General features: G+C 41.3%; 1 protein-coding gene across 19 annotated transcripts in view; it reads right to left on the bottom strand.

Annotated features, from left to right (window-relative positions):
* The window catches only part of SUPT20H (SPT20 homolog, SAGA complex component), a 63,779-nt gene that overhangs the window by 599 nt on the left and 44,894 nt on the right, over positions 1–18,286 (bottom strand). For 4 of the 19 annotated variants that reach the window (XM_073342183.1, XM_073342162.1, XM_073342154.1 and 1 more), the window contains 7 exons: positions 17,956–18,114; positions 15,829–16,141; positions 13,747–13,901; positions 10,568–10,623; positions 8,550–8,684; positions 1,459–1,564; positions 759–886 (listed from right to left, as the gene is read on the bottom strand). In XM_073342183.1, coding sequence (XP_073198284.1) covers positions 759–886; positions 1,459–1,564; positions 8,550–8,684; positions 10,568–10,623; positions 13,747–13,901; positions 15,829–16,141; positions 17,956–18,114 — 1,052 coding nt within the window. The other 15 variants (XM_073342316.1, XM_073342308.1, XM_073342289.1 and 12 more) reach the window with 13 other exon arrangements.

The raw sequence follows: 18,286 nt of genomic DNA on the forward strand, positions 1-18,286 counted from the left end.
ACGCTACCTTTTACCTCAGGAAGAATGACAGGGAAGAACAAAATGGGGTAATTAAACTGAGGAAGCACTGAAATGGCATCAAAAAGGAATACCACATACTGGGACAATGAGTACAGTCAAGCAGCACCAGTGGCACAGAAGCCTGCTGAGGGCGTTTTCTAACATTTCACAGTCAAACTTTGCCCTTTGTGTCTGTCGCAGTAACTGCAGTAACTCAGCAACTTCAGTAAACACTTTAGTTCAGATGATATATTCAGCATAATACTTAATATAATTTCTCTATTTAAGTCTCTCTTCCTCATTCATGCAATATATTTTTGTCCTGAGATGGCAATTATGTACTCCCTATATAAATATCAGGATAGCTAACATTACTATGTGAAAAGAACACTTTGCCAAAGCTTCCTTTTTAATGTAATAACTGTAGCTGTGCAACGTGTTTGAATTTAACTACGCACTCGACTATGCTGTTGCTTCAAAATCCTAATGGCACCTGGCCAAGCTTATTTAGTAACGTGCCACAAGCACTCCTTGAATGTTGTCAAATCAGGAAAGTGGATGGCTTTAAAGTATAAAAATAAATTCAGTGCTCCAAGTTGATAGAACAAGAGGAATCGGATCTCTCAGTTTAGTTTGCCACACTGCAGCATTTTTAAAATTCCATATGGTATTAGTAAAAGTCTAAAGGGCAGCATTTTTGTTTTTGGAGCTGAGAATTGTATTTTTTTTATGCAATCAGAGCGAAGTTGCTGGATTACTTGTATCTGTTGCTGCTGCTGCTGCAAGGCTTGTTGTTGTTGCTGCTGTAAGGCAGAGGAGAGCTGGAGTCTCTGCTGAGGAAGGCTTTGCCCACGTCTGTTCACGGCAGAGCCAAGCTGAGACAACACTACGAAAAGGAGAAGGGGAAAGCAGGCAGGTCAAAGAGGTTGGGTGGAGGTTGTCAGGGTTAGGAAAGGAAGACATAGGAATAGAGTGTAACAGAAAGGGGATCAGTAGAATTAGTCAGAGTAAAATCAGAAACAGTGCAGAATAAAGTATACACTGTATAGACACTGTTAGTTGGAACATGCAATTAGCTTATGAAGAGCTTGTGGACATGAAACAAATTTCTTATACTGGACTTTAAAGCAGACAGTTTAAAGAAATACTCCTTAATGAAGTTTGGTATGGAAGCTTTGTATAGTTTTGGCAGGAATTGTTCCATGTGATTTAAAGACTATTCAGTTTATGAAACTACCATACACAAGACAAAGAAGCAGAAAAGTGCATGCTTTTAATTTGCAAGTCAAATTAAGTGCAACATCTTCTATGTGATCCACACTCTGTTGTGATAACTTGATATGTGATTTGCTTTAATTAGAGTAAGAGGAAGGCTTATATTAAACACCAAACTTCATTCCAGTATGAAATTTATCAATGTCACTAAAAAAACCAGAAGGAAACTCTGCCAACACATACCTGCTGCTTGAGGTTGCATAAAGCTCCCCACTCCAGTAAGGTTAATAACAGCGGCTTGCTGGGCAGATAAGGCTTGGTCTTGATTGGCTGGACATTGCTCAGCACTCTGGCAAAAATGAGAAGCTTGATACTTATTGTGGAACTTTTGTGCCATTGAATAAATAAATTCAAAAAATCAGCACGAAAAGATATGAGTACCGCTTTTATTTCCCTTTTAAAAAACTCTCTGCTTTTTATAGTGTTAAATACTGGTAATGGAGTGACTATTCAGATATGTACAGCAGCCATTATGTGCTCTATACTAGCTCTTCAATAATTTTGGATTCTATAACCTGTTTTACATAGATGGGAAATGTTTTCCAGGACATTAGGATTATGTGTGTTCTTTAACAGAAGTCCCATGGCATCTCCGGCTGCACCACGGGCAACCTGCTAGTAATAACTATAGTTTGGATCCAGTCAGGTGGTACTTCATCTCCTAATCCTACAAGAATCTGTATTGCACCTGAAATGGTCGTCCACATGCAATCCAGAGGCAAGAATACTAATCACTGAGCCATCTATAGACCCGAAACATCAGGAAAAAAAGTGAAGACTGTGTCATCCACTTTTATCTCAAAAAAAGCACCCCAGTAATATTCTGAAAGCAACAGCTTCCCTCAGGAACAAAATGACTCCCCACACCTCCATTCATTTCTTACACAGATTGGATCGTGAGAGGATTGATCAAATGTCAGTTGAAGTCAATGGGTACTGGATCATGCGCTACACTAGGGTACCCACAAGCATGATTCTTTAAGTACACACATGGAATGAAAATGTTGTCTGAGTACATCTTACATGATTCAAACAGACCTGTAACACACACCAAGCCGCCCCCCTCTCCAAACAAAACACCAAGCATTCGCTTCAGTTGTAAGAAGGCAGAACTTGTGACTGGGCTAGTAAATTGTCATGTGTTATGCAAGGTTTCTTTAAGAGAACCATACTAAATAATCACTGTACTAAAGAAATAGTAAAAAGAAAAGGAGTACTTGTGGCACCTTAGAGACTAACCAATTTATTTGAGCATAAGCTTTCCTGAGCTACAGCTCACTTCATCGGATGCATGCAGTAGAAAATACAGTGGGAAGATTTATATACACAGAGAACATGAAACAATAGGTTTTACCATACACACTGTAACCAGAGTAACACACTATTACCAGCAGGAGAGCGGGTGGGGGGGGAGCTGTTTTTGAAATTTTTTTGTTGAAGAATTGCCACTTTTAGGTCTGTAATTGAGTGACCAGAGAAACTGAAGTGTTCTCCGACTGGTTTTTGAATGTTATAATTCTTGACGTCTGATTTGTGTCCATTTATTCTTTTACGTAGAGACTGAATTTTTCCACTGAATGCATCCGATGAAGTGAGCTGTAGCTCACAAAAGCTTATGCTCAAATAAATTGGTTAGTCTCTAAGGTGCCACAAGTCCTCCTTTTCTTTTTGCAAATACAGACTAACATGGCTGCTACTCTGAAACCTGTCATTATGCAAGGCACTGAATTTAGCCCTATGGAGTGGAAATCTATCAATTTCATGAAAAAACTCAGATATAGACAGACATCATCTTCCTTTCCAAATGCAAACAGATGGACATGATACCAAAAGGACTGAAGGTAAAAAATCCATTACAATCTACATACCACACAGACTATGCTGACAGCTTGTGCCACACAATCTCAAAGAAACTACGGAACCACCTGATCAACATCCTCTACAGCAAACAGAGAAAGATTAAGAATGAGCTCTCAAAACTGGATACTCTAATAAAAAAACAACCTTCAACACAAACTTCCTCATGGCTGGAATTTACTAAAACTAGACAAGCCATTTACAATACACACTTTGCTTCTCTACAAAAGAAAAAGGACATTAAACTATGTAAACTACTACATGCCACAAGGGGCCACAACAGTGGTTCCCTTAACCCACCCAGCAATATTGTTAATCTATCCAACTATACTCTTAGGACAGATTCTTCAGCTGTGCTATCTTGGGGCCTCTCGTTCTGTCCCTCCACCCCCACGAACATGATACAGTTCTGTGGTGACCTAGAATCCTATTTTCGACACCTCCGACTCAAGGAATATTTCCAACACACCTCTGAACAACATACTAACCCACAGAGACTTTCCTACCAAGACTACAAAAAGGAGGATTCTGGGTGGACTCCTCCTGAAGGTCGAAACAACAGACTGGACTTCTACATAGAGTGCTTCCGCCGATGTGCACGGGCTGAAATTGTGGAAAAGCAGCATCACTTGCCCCATAACCTCAGCCATGCAGAACACAATGCCATCCACAGCCTCAGAAACAACTCTGACATCATAATCAAAAAGGCTAACAAAGGAGGTGCTGTCATCGTTATGAATAGGTTGGAATATGAACAAGAGGCTGCTCGGCAGCTCTCCAACACCACTTTCTACAAGCCATTCCCCTCTGATCCCACTGAGGGTTACCAAAAGAAACTACAGCATTTGCTCAAGGAACTCCCTGAAAAAGCACAAGAACAAATCTGCGCAGACACACCCCTGGAACCCCGACCAGGGGTATTCTATCTGCTACCCAAGATTCATAAACCTGGAAATCCTGGACGCCCCATCATCTCAGGCATTGGCACCATGACAGCAGGATTGTCTGGCTATGTAAACTCCCTCCTCAGGCCCTACGCTACCAGCACTCCCAGCTATCTTCGAGACACCACTGACTTCCAGAGGAAACTACAATCCATCGGTGATCTTCCTGAAAACACCATCCTGGCCACTATGAATGTAGAAGCCCTCTACACCAACATTCCACACAAAGATGGACTACAAGCCATCAGGAACAGTATCCCCAATAATGTCACGGCAAACCTGGTGGCTGAACTTTGTCCTCCCCATAATTGTTTCACATTTGGGGATAATGTATACCTTCAAATCAGTGGCACTGCTATGGGTACCCGCATGGCCCCACAGTATGCCAACACTTTTATGGCTGACTTAGAACAACGCTTCCTCATCTCTCGTCCCCTAATGTCCCTACTCTACTTGCGCTACATTGATGACATCTTCTTCATCTGGACCCATGGAAAAGAAGCCCTTGAGGAATTCCACCATGATTTCAACAATTTCCATCCCACCATCAACCTCAGCCTGGACCAGTCCACACAAGAGATCCACTTCCTGGACACTACGGTGCTAATAAGCAATGGTCCCATAAACACCACCCTATACCGGAAACCTACTGACTGCTGTTCCTACCTACCTGCCTCCAGCTTTCATCCAGACCACACCACACGATCCATTGTCTACAGCCAAGCTCTATGATACAACCGCATTTGCTCCAACCCCTTGGACAGAGACAAACACCTACAAGATCCCTACAAGATCTCTATCAAGCATTCTTACAACTACAATACACACCTGCTGAAGTGAAGAAACAGATTGACAGAGCCAGAAGGGTACTCAGAAGTCACCTACTACAGGACAGGCCCAACAAAGAAAACAACAGAACGCCACTAGCCATCACCTTCAGCCCCCAACTAAAACCTCTCCAACGTATCATCAAGGATCTACAACCTATCCTGAAGGACGACCTATCACTCTCACAGATCTTGGGAGACAGGCCAGTCCTTGCTTATAGACAGCCCCCCAACCTGAAGCAAATACTCACCAGCAACCACACACCACACAACAGAACCACTAACCCAGAAACCTATCCTTGCAACAAAGCCCGTTGCCAACTGTGTCCACATATCTCTTCAGGGGACACCATCATAGGGCCTAATCATATCAGCCACAATATCAGAGCTTGTTCACCTGCACATCTACCAATCTGATATATGCCATCATGTGGCAGCAATGCCCCTCTGCCATGTACACTGGTCAAACTGGACAGTCTCTACATAAAGAATAAATGGACACAAATCAGACGTCAAGAATTATAACATTCAACAACCAGTCGGAGAACACTTCAATCTCTCTGGTCACTCGATTACAGACCTAAAAGTGGCAATTCTTGAACTAAAAAACTTCGAAAAGAGACTCCAATGAGAGACTGCTGAATTGGAATTAATTTGCAAACTGGATACAATTAACCTAGCCTTGAATAGAGACTGGGAGTGGATGGGTCATTACACAAAGTAAAACTATTTCCCCATGTTTATATCCCGCCCTCCCCTCGCCTCCCCCGTTCCTCAGACATTCTTGTCAACTGCTAGAAATGGCCCACCTTGATTATCACTACAAAAAGCTCCCCCCCACCCGCTCTCCTGCTGGTCATAGCTCACCTTAAGTGATCACTCTGGTTACAGTGTGTATGGTAAAACCCATTGTTTCATGTTCTCTATGTATATAAATCTCCCCACTGTATTTTCCACTGAATGCATCCGATGAAGTGAGCTGTAGCTCACAAAAGCTTATGCTCAAATAAATTTGTTAGTCTCTAAGGTGCCACAAGTACTCCTTTTCTTTTTGCGAATACAGACTAACACGGCTGCTACTCTGAAACCTGAAGAAATAGTGTTATAAGGTTAGGACATACTGAGAATACCATTAAAAAAAAAGACTGACAAAGCTGTAAAATGATGGTACCAACCTCTCAACAAAAACCTACAGAAATTTGTGATAAATGTACCGGTATGTATATTTTGCACTAATGCAATAAAAAGTGTTGTTTTGATTATTTCTTTACTAAGCATTTAGATTTCAGCTCAATTTAATTTACATGCTGGAAGAAACTAAGTTAGGATTTCCTTGTACAGATGTTGAACTATGAAGAGTATTGGCTTACTGATCAAAGAACAAAGTAATTACAAACTAACAGATTCCACAGTTGGATTCCAAATGCCTTAAGAATACATCTACAGCAGTCTGCTGTCACACCACCACACATAACAGCTTAAACACCTGTGTGAACAGAGATGATACTGTAGGAGAACTTTTCGGCCATGTGGGATTCCAGGAAACGGACGTTACCTCGTAAGAGAGACCAGTTGGGTGAGGTAATATCTTTTATTGGACCAATTTCTGTTGGTGAGAGAGACAAGCCTTTGAGCCACACCGAGCTCTTCTTCAGGTCTGGGAAAGGTACTCCCAGCATCACAGCTACATGCATGGTGGAACAGATTGTTTAGCACAAGTAGTTAGCACATATTGTAAGGGACCATTCAAGGTAGAGCCTGTTACCTCGTAAGTGAGCTTAGTGTCAGTCTAATACTTTATGTAGTATTCAGAACCACCTTACTGATGATTCTTCCATACTATTCGAAAAAAAATTATTTTAAGATAAACTGATCTAGGTATCTGGGCTGAAGGCAGAGACTTACTAGCACACACAAAAGGCCTCTGCAGGAAGACTAGAAAGGAGCTGGTAACTACACTGGTAGATGGGATACAAAAGTAGAGCAGACTGTACTTTTCCTTTCCTAAATTGGCCACATGTGGGCACGGTGAGAACTAAATACCCTATCAGATAGGGGAAGGTCTTGATGCTCCAAGGGAAGGGGATTTGGCATATGAGAATGGATTGACGTTAGTCTACAACAGAGTTTAAAAGTTTTTACAAATAAATCATCTATAAAGATTAACTCTTTTCACAGTGATTGTACGTGCTGCCTCAGCTTCCCACTTGTCTACAATCATCCAAGATGACAATCTACAATTTTAGGGCCAAATGCAGCCCTACCCTTCGCTAGCACAGAAATGCCAACTCAATTGAAATGGCTAAGAGGTAAGCCAACTGCGAACTGACAGGGCTAGGAAGAAATGCTGGTTTATTCTACAGTAGCGGGTTTCACGTGTATTCCTCTAAAGCAGCTGTTACTGGTCATTGTAAGAATCGGGACAATGGAGTCCTGTGCTGTAGTTCTGTGTATGGGGGGGCAAGAACACACTTCCCTCACATACTTGTTGTTCTGGGGAAAAGGAGAGACACCATTTAATCCATGCATTGTAACTGCCACAGAAATCTTCTACAATCTTCCAACTAATCCTGTAACCTTTGAAAGACTCACTGACATATCTAGATTTCTACAACATTCAGAGATCCCATTCCTCACAAGTAACTGATAACCAGTCAGTTGTCAATGAAATGTTTAGTAGATGTAGTTTTAAATAAGATTTTATTAGCCCTGTCTTCATGCAGGACTAAATGCATGAGCAATCTGATACCTTAAAATCAGCTCTTTAAGTCATAGATAGACAAAAAGTTATATTAATTTAAAATCCAAAGTATGCTAAGTTTCCAATACTCTGTAACTAAAAGCCTCCTTACCCAACATGCATGTGAATGTTAAAAAACAAAATTCTCTTCTGATCTGAAATTAACAACTTTTAAGGCCAAAGAGATGTTTCTGACAAAATAAACAGGGGGGTCAAAGTGGAGTTTAGAATGCAATGGGTCTTTCAACTTAAATTATACTATATGAAGGCTTATTTAATTTTAAGACTAGCAAATTCATACAAACCTATGCAGCTGACATCCTATAGTAAGTGTAAACAGAAAAGGAGTACTTGTGGCACCTTAGAGACTAACCAATTTATCTGAGCATAAGCTTTCGTGAGCTACAGCTCACTTCATCGGAAAGCTTATGCTCAAATAAATTGGTTAGTCTCTAAGGTGCCACAAGTACTCCTTTTTGCGAATACAGACTAACACGGCTGTTACTCTGAAACCTATAGTAAGTGTGCAAGGCATAATATGAACCACCAGAGGGCTACGCTATCTTTGTCAGTTCTTTGTTAACTAAAACACAGTTAAGCAATACAGGAACTGTTAGAAGCAAACCATAATGGTCTTTTCAGTATTGTCTCAGTATTGCTGAGAGGACAGTGGACTAACTGGGCAACACAACTTATTTTTATATTCCTATATCTTGTAAAAGGAGAAATTATGAATGACTTTTACCATCCAAAAATAGATCCTTGCTATTTAGTAAACTAGTATTGTTCATCTCCTCTTCCTTTAAACAACTACTCCAATCAACCACTCACCACCTGAAAGGTATAATCATTTTGGGAGTAAACTATGCAGTTCAACAATTTTCCAATGTATTTATGCACTCTTACTGAGGGTAACTGGCACACCTGGTCTCCCTGCTGTTGAGGACTAGAGGTTGCAGGCTGCGGGGACTGCTGCTGTGGAGAGAACTGTGAGAGCTGTTGCTGCTGAAGTGGGTTGAAAATAAGTGAACCACCTGGAAGCTGTTACAGATTAAAAACAAAAGACATAATGCAATCAAATTCATGAGCCTGCCATTCTCCAGGGATAAGCACAAATAAAGATCTAGATATTAAATTACTTCTTGCAGCTATTTTAAAAATGCTGCTGTTTTTGAAAAGGCCCCATTTTTCAGAAATAGAGTCTGCATAAGTTGTACCCCTAGATTCCTCGGGAGAAAAGTATATTATTGTCATTGTTCGATTTAAATACAATTGTGCAGATTTTATACATCGCTAATAAAAATGTAGGTTAATGGATATCTGTAACATCAGAATACTTCATTAATTCCATGTTTAAACCATTTTATTCTGTTTGGATGAAGGCTTCCTAGTAATAAATTGTGGAGAATCGGATGTAACAGATATAATTAAATATGGGGCCTATTTCCTCTTGCTTACACCAGTTTTACCAACTGCACAGATTTCAACTGAATTATTCTTGATTTATATCAGTGTAAGAGAGAGGAGATTCAAGAGCATAGCCTGAAATTACAGCCTGAAGAGCATAGCCAGAAAATACAAGCATTTCACGAATATCTTCATAATCTCTCACACACATACAATGCAAAGAACTGTTACTGCAATATGAAGGTTACACAATTAAACTCTCAAGGAAGACAAGAAATGTAAAAGTTCCAAGATCAAAGTTAAATTATCATACTAAGTCCTCCATAGTTTGTAATATATATTTTAAAACAAACAGTGTGATAGCAAGCTGCACATTTAACCAGGACTGGAAGAGTCCCTATACATATATAACTGTGACTTGTGCATTTGTGAACTGCACTGAGTTTAACTGTGCAACCTCTTTATTTACATTTCATTTCCTAGGGCCACATCCCCTGGTCTACTAAGTCCACTATATTCTGTGTAAGTGGCACTAAGTGGACTTAAAACAGCTGACTACAGTCAGTGGAGAATTCCCTCCTTGGCAGAGGAACTCTCCTGACACTGTCTCCTGTGCCAGCCACACCCCATACTCCTGGCAGGGGAGAGTACAGGAAAGCAGCATGGGGTGTGGCTGGCACAGGAGACTGTGTCAGAGGAGAGTTCCTCTGCCAAGGAGGGAATTCTCCACTGACTGTAGCATGGGGGAATCAATCCTATTCTGATGTAAGGTTCCTGAAGGATCTTGCACCACTGGTGTAATTTAGAGCTGCTCCTTTGCAGCTATAAATTGTGCTGGACCTGATAGCTGCTCCCACTCAGCCCTGCATTTGATCAGATCTCAGAGGCAATCAAGAATTTTCCCCCTTGGATTTTATTTTTTGTTTAAATTAAATAAGTTTATTCAGAGTTTGTAAACTCCTTGTCTGGAACTATTTGTGTTGCGTAGCTTTCTATTTCTGGTAATAGAGACTACAAGTGCACATGCATAGTTCATCTTTCTTAAGACCTATGCTGGTTAATTTACAGGGGATTTCCACTGCACTGTTAATTTTGCAGTTTTCAAATAATCATAACTAAAAATGAAAACAACTACTTTTCAGTGAAAGCAAAGGCTGAAAAATGGAAGCCTTTAGTATGCAATTAGCCACTTGAATTCAATTTTTCAAATTTCACTATTTCTACAGCTTATTTTATGTTATTCAAGACTTGTTGATTTGTTAGTGGTGGAAGGATGGCCTCAGGTTTGCTGTTTTATAGGCTGATTTTAGTTATTTTAAGGCACCTATTCTCTTAGCATAGACCTTTTCTTGTCTTATGCATTCAAATTAAAATAATAAAATGAAACATTTACAATAAATGGCATGTCTCGGAACACCTGGCTCTAAGGAGCTGGAGGTCTATGTGACCAAAAGCACTTATCAACACATCTATATAGAATAATGCAAAGAATTATTGTGTCCAAATACATTAATTACCTGTAGTAGATTTAAGGGCCGAAGACCTGAAGCATTTTTTAAACCAAAAGGGCTGCCTGTTAATTAAAAGTAGGCAACCATTACTTAGTTAGATGCACATCATCAAATCAAATACATCACACCATACCATGCTAATGGGATTATTTCTAAATACTCCAAGGTTGCAACATGGCAAGGTTAAGTTTTAAACTTAAACAGCGTATTGTATTTTCTCTATAAAAGTGTAAATTGCATGATTATCCAGACACAGCTCAGGGGAACAGACTGATTAGAAAGAAAGTTCTACCAATATTAAACAAGGTATATTGCAAATACTACTACTGTGTTTGGACTAGATAAAGTATGCAGAGAGCATCCTAGCAGATGTTCTGTAGTTCTTCCTCTATTTTTAAAACACATTACAATTTGCATCCCACGCATGGACATGTCTGGAATCTCAATGAAACAGCAGTTACTGATAGCTGCATTAGCGAGAGGAAAATATTGAAATACAGCAAATTATAATGGCTTGTTTTGGAAGAGCTTCAAGTCCAAAAGCATAATTGGGAGGATAAACATCTAACAAACATTAGGTGTTTTTCTGTCCTGTTTTCTAAAAGGTTGGAGCCTAAGAACTTAAACACTTCTCATTAAGGAATGTTGAAGCATATTGATTTCTACAGTAATATTTTATGGCAGTTAAGAAGCTAAAAACATACTTAGAATAAAACACAGTCTAGTAAAAGAATAAGGGCCTGAAGCACTGAAGTGTGGGTCCTCTTCCTAAATTCTGGGATGTTTTCATATTTTACTTTTCTTCTAGTAGTGATGATTGCCATATTCACTTCTGAACTTGCAACGTAACCTACCTCAGAAACTCCCTTGATGGGTGATCCAAATGTATAACCAGATGTAGAATACATCTCCCTAACATAGCCTAGGGTTGCCAGGTGTCCAGTTTTTGACCAGAACGCCTGGTCGAAAAGGGACCCTGGCGAGACTGTTCAGCACCGCGGGGCTAAGGCAGGCTCCCTGCCTACCACGGTTCCGCACAGCTCCCAGAAGCAGCAGCATGTCTCCGCTCCAGCTTCTAGGTGCAGAGGCAGCCAGAGGCTCCGCACACTGCCCCCACCTGAAGCGCCAGCTCTGCAGCGCCCACTAGCCAGGAACTGCGGCCAATGGGAGCTGCGAGGGCGGTGCCTGCGGACAGGGCAGCACACAGAGCTGCCTGGCCACGTCTCCGCGTAGGAGGGACATTCTACTGCTTTTGGGAGCCGCCTGAGGTAAGCACCGCCTGAAGCCTGAACCCCTCCCGTGCCCTCATCCCCCTCCCACTGTCCATACCCCTCAATCCCAGCCCAGACCACCCTCCTGCACCCCTAACCCCTCATCCCCAACCCCGCACCCCAGCCACAGCCCTCATTCCCCGACACCCCAAACCCCTGCCCCAGCCCTGATCTCCCTCCCACCATCCGAACTCCTCATCCGAGCCCCCTCCTACACCCCAAATCCTTAACTCCAGCCCCACCTCAGAGCCTGCACCCCCAGTCAGAGCTCTCACATCCTCCTGTACTAGCCGGGAGCCCCCTCCCACACTCTGAACCCCTCAGCCCCAGCGGCCCCTCCCACACCCTGAACTCCTGATTTCTGGCCTCACCCGCAGCCAGAGCCCTCACCCCTCCCGCAACCCAACCCCTTGAGCCAGCCTGGTGAAAATGAGCGAGTGAGTGAGGGTGGGGAGAGCGAGAGATGGGGGGGGGAATGGAGTGAGTGAGAGCATGGCCATGGAGAAGGGGTGCGGCCTCAGAGGAGGGACAGAGCTCAGAGGAGGGGCGGGGCCTCAGCGGATGGACAGGGCAAGGGTGTTCATTTTTGTGTGAGTAGAAAGTTGGCAACCCTAACCTAGTCCCTTAAAATAACTATTTCAGACACACTCAACCTCAGCTGACCTGGGGACTAAGAAGGCAGAGATACTCCCCAAATTCAGTGTGGCCTACATCCTAAAAGGGATGCCAGCAGCTCAGATTTAGGTGCCACTGCAATCTACAACACCTGCCCCCCTCAGCTGCCGTCTAAATGTAAAAGTTGCCTAGGCATCTAAGTTTCTGCCTCTGGTCATGCGCACCTCACTCTAGGTGTCCAGACACATATGCTGCACACCTCTGCCCCAGTGTGATCTACAAACCAGGAAAAGAGAGGCAGGCAAGTGCCTATCTTGCCTTTTGACCTGATCCAAACATACTCAGAACACACCTGTCAGATCAGGCTCCGTTAAAAATCCAGCCGTGGCAGGGCCACCTTACTTATAACTTCTAGCACAGTGGTTAGAGCACTCACCTGGGATGTGGGAAACCTAGGTTCATTCTCCCCTCTGCCTGAGGGCTAGAAAACATTTGAACAGCGGGTTCCCACCTCTCAGGAGAGCGCTCTAATTGCTGAGGTATGTGTTATTCTGATGTGGGTTCACCCTCAGTCTCTCCAGTTGAAGCTGTTCCACTTTGGATAAATAGTCATTGGGCCAGAGAGAGAATGACCCTACAGCCTGGCAGGTAGCACACTTAGCCAGGTGGTGGCTAACACTGGGTCCAGTCCCCATGCACCAATGACTCTATAATTATTTATCCACAGTGAAACAGCTTTGACACAAGAGACTAAGGCAGGCCCACAGCAGAAGGTCCCAAAGCCTAGCGGTTAGGGACATGGAAGACCCCTCTTCAAATCCTTTCTTCCCATCAGTTGGGGTGGGAATTGAACCTGGGTCTCCCACATTCTGGATGAGTGCTGTCTCCACTGGGCTACCATCTCTTCCTCCCTCTAGAGAGGGGTTTAAGACAAACTCCTCTCATCAGCATCTCCCATTGGCTAGTTAGGCAGCTCCCCATCTAGCATGCTGGCTTTTGTGGATCCCATTCTTAGGCACTTATCTCCCCCCCCTTCATTGCATAGGGAGTCTAGGTGCCTAACTTAGGCCTTGTGGATGCCAATGTTGTTCTTGTGATTTTCTAGGCACCTGAGTGTTGAAATCCCTAAGTCCCTTTGTGGATTCAAGCCTGAATGTACACACTATCCATTCACTGGCACACTTAAACTCTTCTGCCCACTGTTTTCATATTCTACTTTCACTGTAGTTAAAGGACTCTTGCTATTTAACCTGATCTGAACGTTTCCTCATGACAGCTTTTTACCTGATTCCTACTAACCTGCTTGAGAGGCAGACTGCATTGCAGCTGGCAGCGCATTTGGCACCAGACCTCCTGATGGTAAAATGCCACTCAGATTTATACCTGCAGGGGTTATGGCTCCAGTATTACACCCCAGCATAGGGTTTGAGCCACTCATCAATGTCTGTGCTCCACTGTAGAAGAGGAAAGAAAACACATTAAATCCAAGTGGCAGAAATGTGTGTGAACAACTAGATTTTTGCCTTCCAGTCTTTGACAACACAATCAACAGTTCGCGTTAAATGAGGTTAAATTTAAGGTGACTGATCAGAACAACATTAATCAATCAATAGGGTGACTATAAATCACAAACTAACATTAAATGAATGTTACAGCTGAGTGTGAAACATGCTATGTGTTCTCTACAACCCAGACATCAAGGCATCTTAGAAAAACACATAAAGGAATAGCATAAAATACCTAGGATTTGGAATATATAGGTCCATATCCTACCCTCATTCTGTGCACACAACTCACTCTGATATCAGTGATCATGGGGAGAATAAAGTGTATAGGTTTTTTTATTCTAAGCCTGTAGTGTTTCTAAATACAAAGACTAACACAACCTTAAATACAGCAGCACTGACAGGACATAAAAGCTGGAGACCAGGCTCATGTTTTCCTTCAGCAACTTGAAAAAATCTGTTTAATGGATTTGGAGTGATGAGTTGCTGCTGGACAGTTCAGATGAGTAATTCACACATCTGACATTGTTAGGTTGCACTCTGTGTTTTACACAAAAGAACGCTACTTTAATTTAATAGATATCTACCTTGGTAATAACAGAATAAATTCCACTGTTGGCAGAAGTGCTTTTAAAAAATACAGAATAATATTTAAGTCTCAGAATAAGTGTAAAAATGCTTAATAAAGTTAAGTAATCATAAATCAAATTCACTGATGTTCCATTTAATAGGCAACAAACAAAAGGAAGTATTTTTTTTATACAACGCACGGTCAATCTGTTGAACTCTTTGCCAGAGGATGTTGCGAAGGCCAAGACTATAATAGTGTTCAAAAAAGAACTAGATAAATTTATGGAGGATAGGTCCATCAATGGCTATGAGCCAGGATGGGCAGGGATGGTGTCCCTATCTTCTGTTTGCCATAAGTTGGGAATGGGTGACAGGGGATGGATCACTTGATGATTACCTGTTCTGTTCATTCCCTCTGGGGCACCTGGCATTGGTCACTATCAGAAGACAGGATACTGAACTAGATGGACCTTTGGTCTGACCCAGTATGGCGGTTCTTAAGTTCTTCTTATAAACATTTTCTACAGAGTGTTTCACTCACAAGGGCTTTTACACAGAAATTTGTATAATTATTTTTAATTTGGAATGGTTTGCATATTCCATTTCCTCTCTCATAACGATTAATAAAAAGATAACATTCAAGTGGAAAAATTGTAAGAACAAAATCTCAAGAGCTATCATAGTTTTTGTAGCTAGCTAAGCACTAGTGCAGGGATCGGCAACCTTTGGCACGTGGCTCGTCAGGGAAATCCGCTGGCGGGCTGGGACGGTTTGTTTACCTGCAGTGTCCACAGGTTTGGCCGATCGCAGCTCCCACTGGCCGCGTTTCACTGTTCCAGGCCAATGGGGCTGCAGGAAGCGGCGGCCAGCACACCAGCCTACAACGTTTCCCGCAGCCCCCGTTGGCCTGGAACAGCAAACCGCAGCCAGTGGGAGCTGCCATGGGCCGAACCTGCAGATGCTGCAGGTAAACAAACCATCCCAGCCCGCCAGCGGATTTCCCTGACAGGCCACGTGCCAAAGGTTGCTGATCCCTGCACTAGTGCAATTAAACCCTATACATCTTAAAAACTCAAAGTACACAGTTCAGTGGTTCTCATTCAACTTCATCAGCATTCAAATACTGGGTTTCTTCTGTTTGAGCACCTCACAAAACTGCATTAACTCTGAATTACACCATTACAGAGTGAAACGATACATTTCCGTTGGACATCTTGAATAAAAACTGGCTTAATGAATATTGAACATTTCTGTAACTCAACATAAAGCAGGTTGTTAAGAAGCCACGAAAATAAAGTGAACTTACCACACAGAGCCCACTACATTGATGAAGTTAAGTCCTGCAGGGTTTGCCATGACCTGGGTGGAGGTGGTTCCTGTAGTAATGGATGTTACCATGGTGGAAAGAGGAATGGTCATTACAGGCAATGCCTGGCTCAGAGACATTTGCTGCTGAGCAAACGGGGTTAACAAAGTGGGCTGAGGGGTGAAGCCTGAATCTTGGGGAGTAGGGGTGGCAGAAGGGGTAATAGGAGTTGAGCTCTGAGCGTCAGGAGGGTGTGGGGTCGATGAAGGGGTGTTGTTTGGAGTAGGAGTAGATGGTTTAGGAGTTCCAGACCCTGCTCATTGAGAAAAATAAAAAGTGCTAGTTTGTTATAAAAGGCCAGTCCTTTTGTAAAATAAGGTTAATGGAATCTTATTTAGCACTGACAATTTGTTCCAGCTTTTATAGCAGCAAACTGCAAGTGTTAATTTCTACACATGACACACGAGTGTTGCTGCACTCGCTTATTATTAAAGATGCAGTATATCACACAGAAACCCCATCACCATGCTTAACTCTTTAACCAAAACATAAATTTGTATCGTCCATTAAGCCCTTTTAAAATGTATAGTGCACTAAGTCATGACTCTGTTGGAAATATTTTTAAGTCAATGTAGAACAATTTTTCTGAGTGACCATTTTAACCCAGTTAATGGTTTTGCTTCTAAAATGTCAAACATATAGTCTGTATGTACTGTCTGTATAACAGCATCATGCTAAAACATATGGAAAACAACAGATCCAACAAAGAACGGATAATAGTTTCAGTGATCAAATGGGGTCAATGGTAACCATCTAAATTCTATCATATAGATATCAATAACTGTATTTGCCAGATTTCTGTCAAATCACAAAAGAGAAAATAAAGTAAATGCTTTTGCAGGAGATAATACTGCATCTTTAAAAGTTACTGTGTAATTCCTTCTGCTTAAATGTAGAATGTATAGATAAATTTGTTGTGAATGCAGTATGCACAGTTTATCAATAGAAGAAACAAAAAACAGAAAAAGTAAAAAAACCCAAAAGCTCTTGAGGTGTTCTCTTTTTTAGCTTTCATGTCCTGCAGAAAGAAAGGAAAGAAATGTGAATGTCCAAAAGCTGTGACGAGAGCTTTACTTACAGTAACAACTGTGTGCAGTAGATTTACATAATCCATACCAGCAACATAAAAAGGTGCGAATAGAACTGTTCGAAAATTTACAAAATCTTTCTTATGTTTTTCTTTGTGCAAAACAAGAAGGCAGAAAAATTACACCTTTTGAGCTATCCAGAAGATTTTAAACTATTTAATGCAAAAAACATATATCACTGTGCAGCATACTGAAATGCTCAGTGTGCAATTAGTCATAAAAAAAAAATGGAAAACTATAGCTGTGGTTTCTTTCGCTGTACAAATATGTTCATGAAAGGCCTCAAGACGCATATTTTAAAAACCGTTTATGATCTATCTTTACAATAATCCTGTCATTGTTAATTAAAAAAAATCAAACTTAGATGTCACTCATTTTAGAAAATTGCATTTTAACACCTGACATTATGGTGCTATAATAATCATTATTACACTTTAGTAATCAGGAATGATTTGTAAAACAGTGTTGGAGTGTTTTAAAAGATCATCTCATAGTTTATTGTATCACCACCTTGGGACTGATCAGGTTATATACATACACAGAGATACAACTGTACCAGCTCCTATGACATTTAAAAAGAATCAGTTGCTTAAATTATGTAAAAGCAAATTGGTCTCATATACTATTATTTTTACACTGGAGGAAAGAACCACACTTTGGAATCTTATATTGTCACATTAGCTATCAGGCTTTTTTAAAAAAAGAGAATCATACTGGTTGCATAAAATGTATTAAAACGTATACACAAAGGGTGCATACATATTTATATATATATATATATATATACAGAAAAACAAACACAATTACAGTAAACATAAAATACATACAGTCAACAAGAGACCTGCCTGAAGCTTTGCACAATTTATACAATTTAGAGTACACTGTACATTTAAGTTTCACCATTCCACTGGTTAAGTTTATCTCAAGAAGCATTATGCAAAAGCCTAAGATTTAATGGAGAATTTAGTTCGTGACTCACTTTGTGAAGAGCTCGCAGGAGACATGGCAGCTGGAGAAAGCATGCTAACTTGACTAAGATCCATAGACTGTTTCCGAGAAAGACTGGGAGGCTTAGAAGGAGGAGGAGGAGTTGGGGATTTTAGGTGGCCACTTGACTGCTGTGGACTAAAAATATTACCTGAAAAAGCACAATTAACACATGTTATGGTTCTGCAGAGGGATGCTAGTCAGAATATTTTCCATTATATACATCCTTGAACAATACTGTTTAATCAGAAAGCAGTAAGATCAGCTTTGAAAAACGCTCTCCATGACCTATAGAGGTAAAGTTTTCACATTATATTTAAAGT

This window comes from Lepidochelys kempii, chromosome 1 (genome assembly GCF_965140265.1).
Source record: "Lepidochelys kempii isolate rLepKem1 chromosome 1, rLepKem1.hap2, whole genome shotgun sequence".
Taxonomy (NCBI): Eukaryota; Metazoa; Chordata; order Testudines; family Cheloniidae; genus Lepidochelys; species Lepidochelys kempii.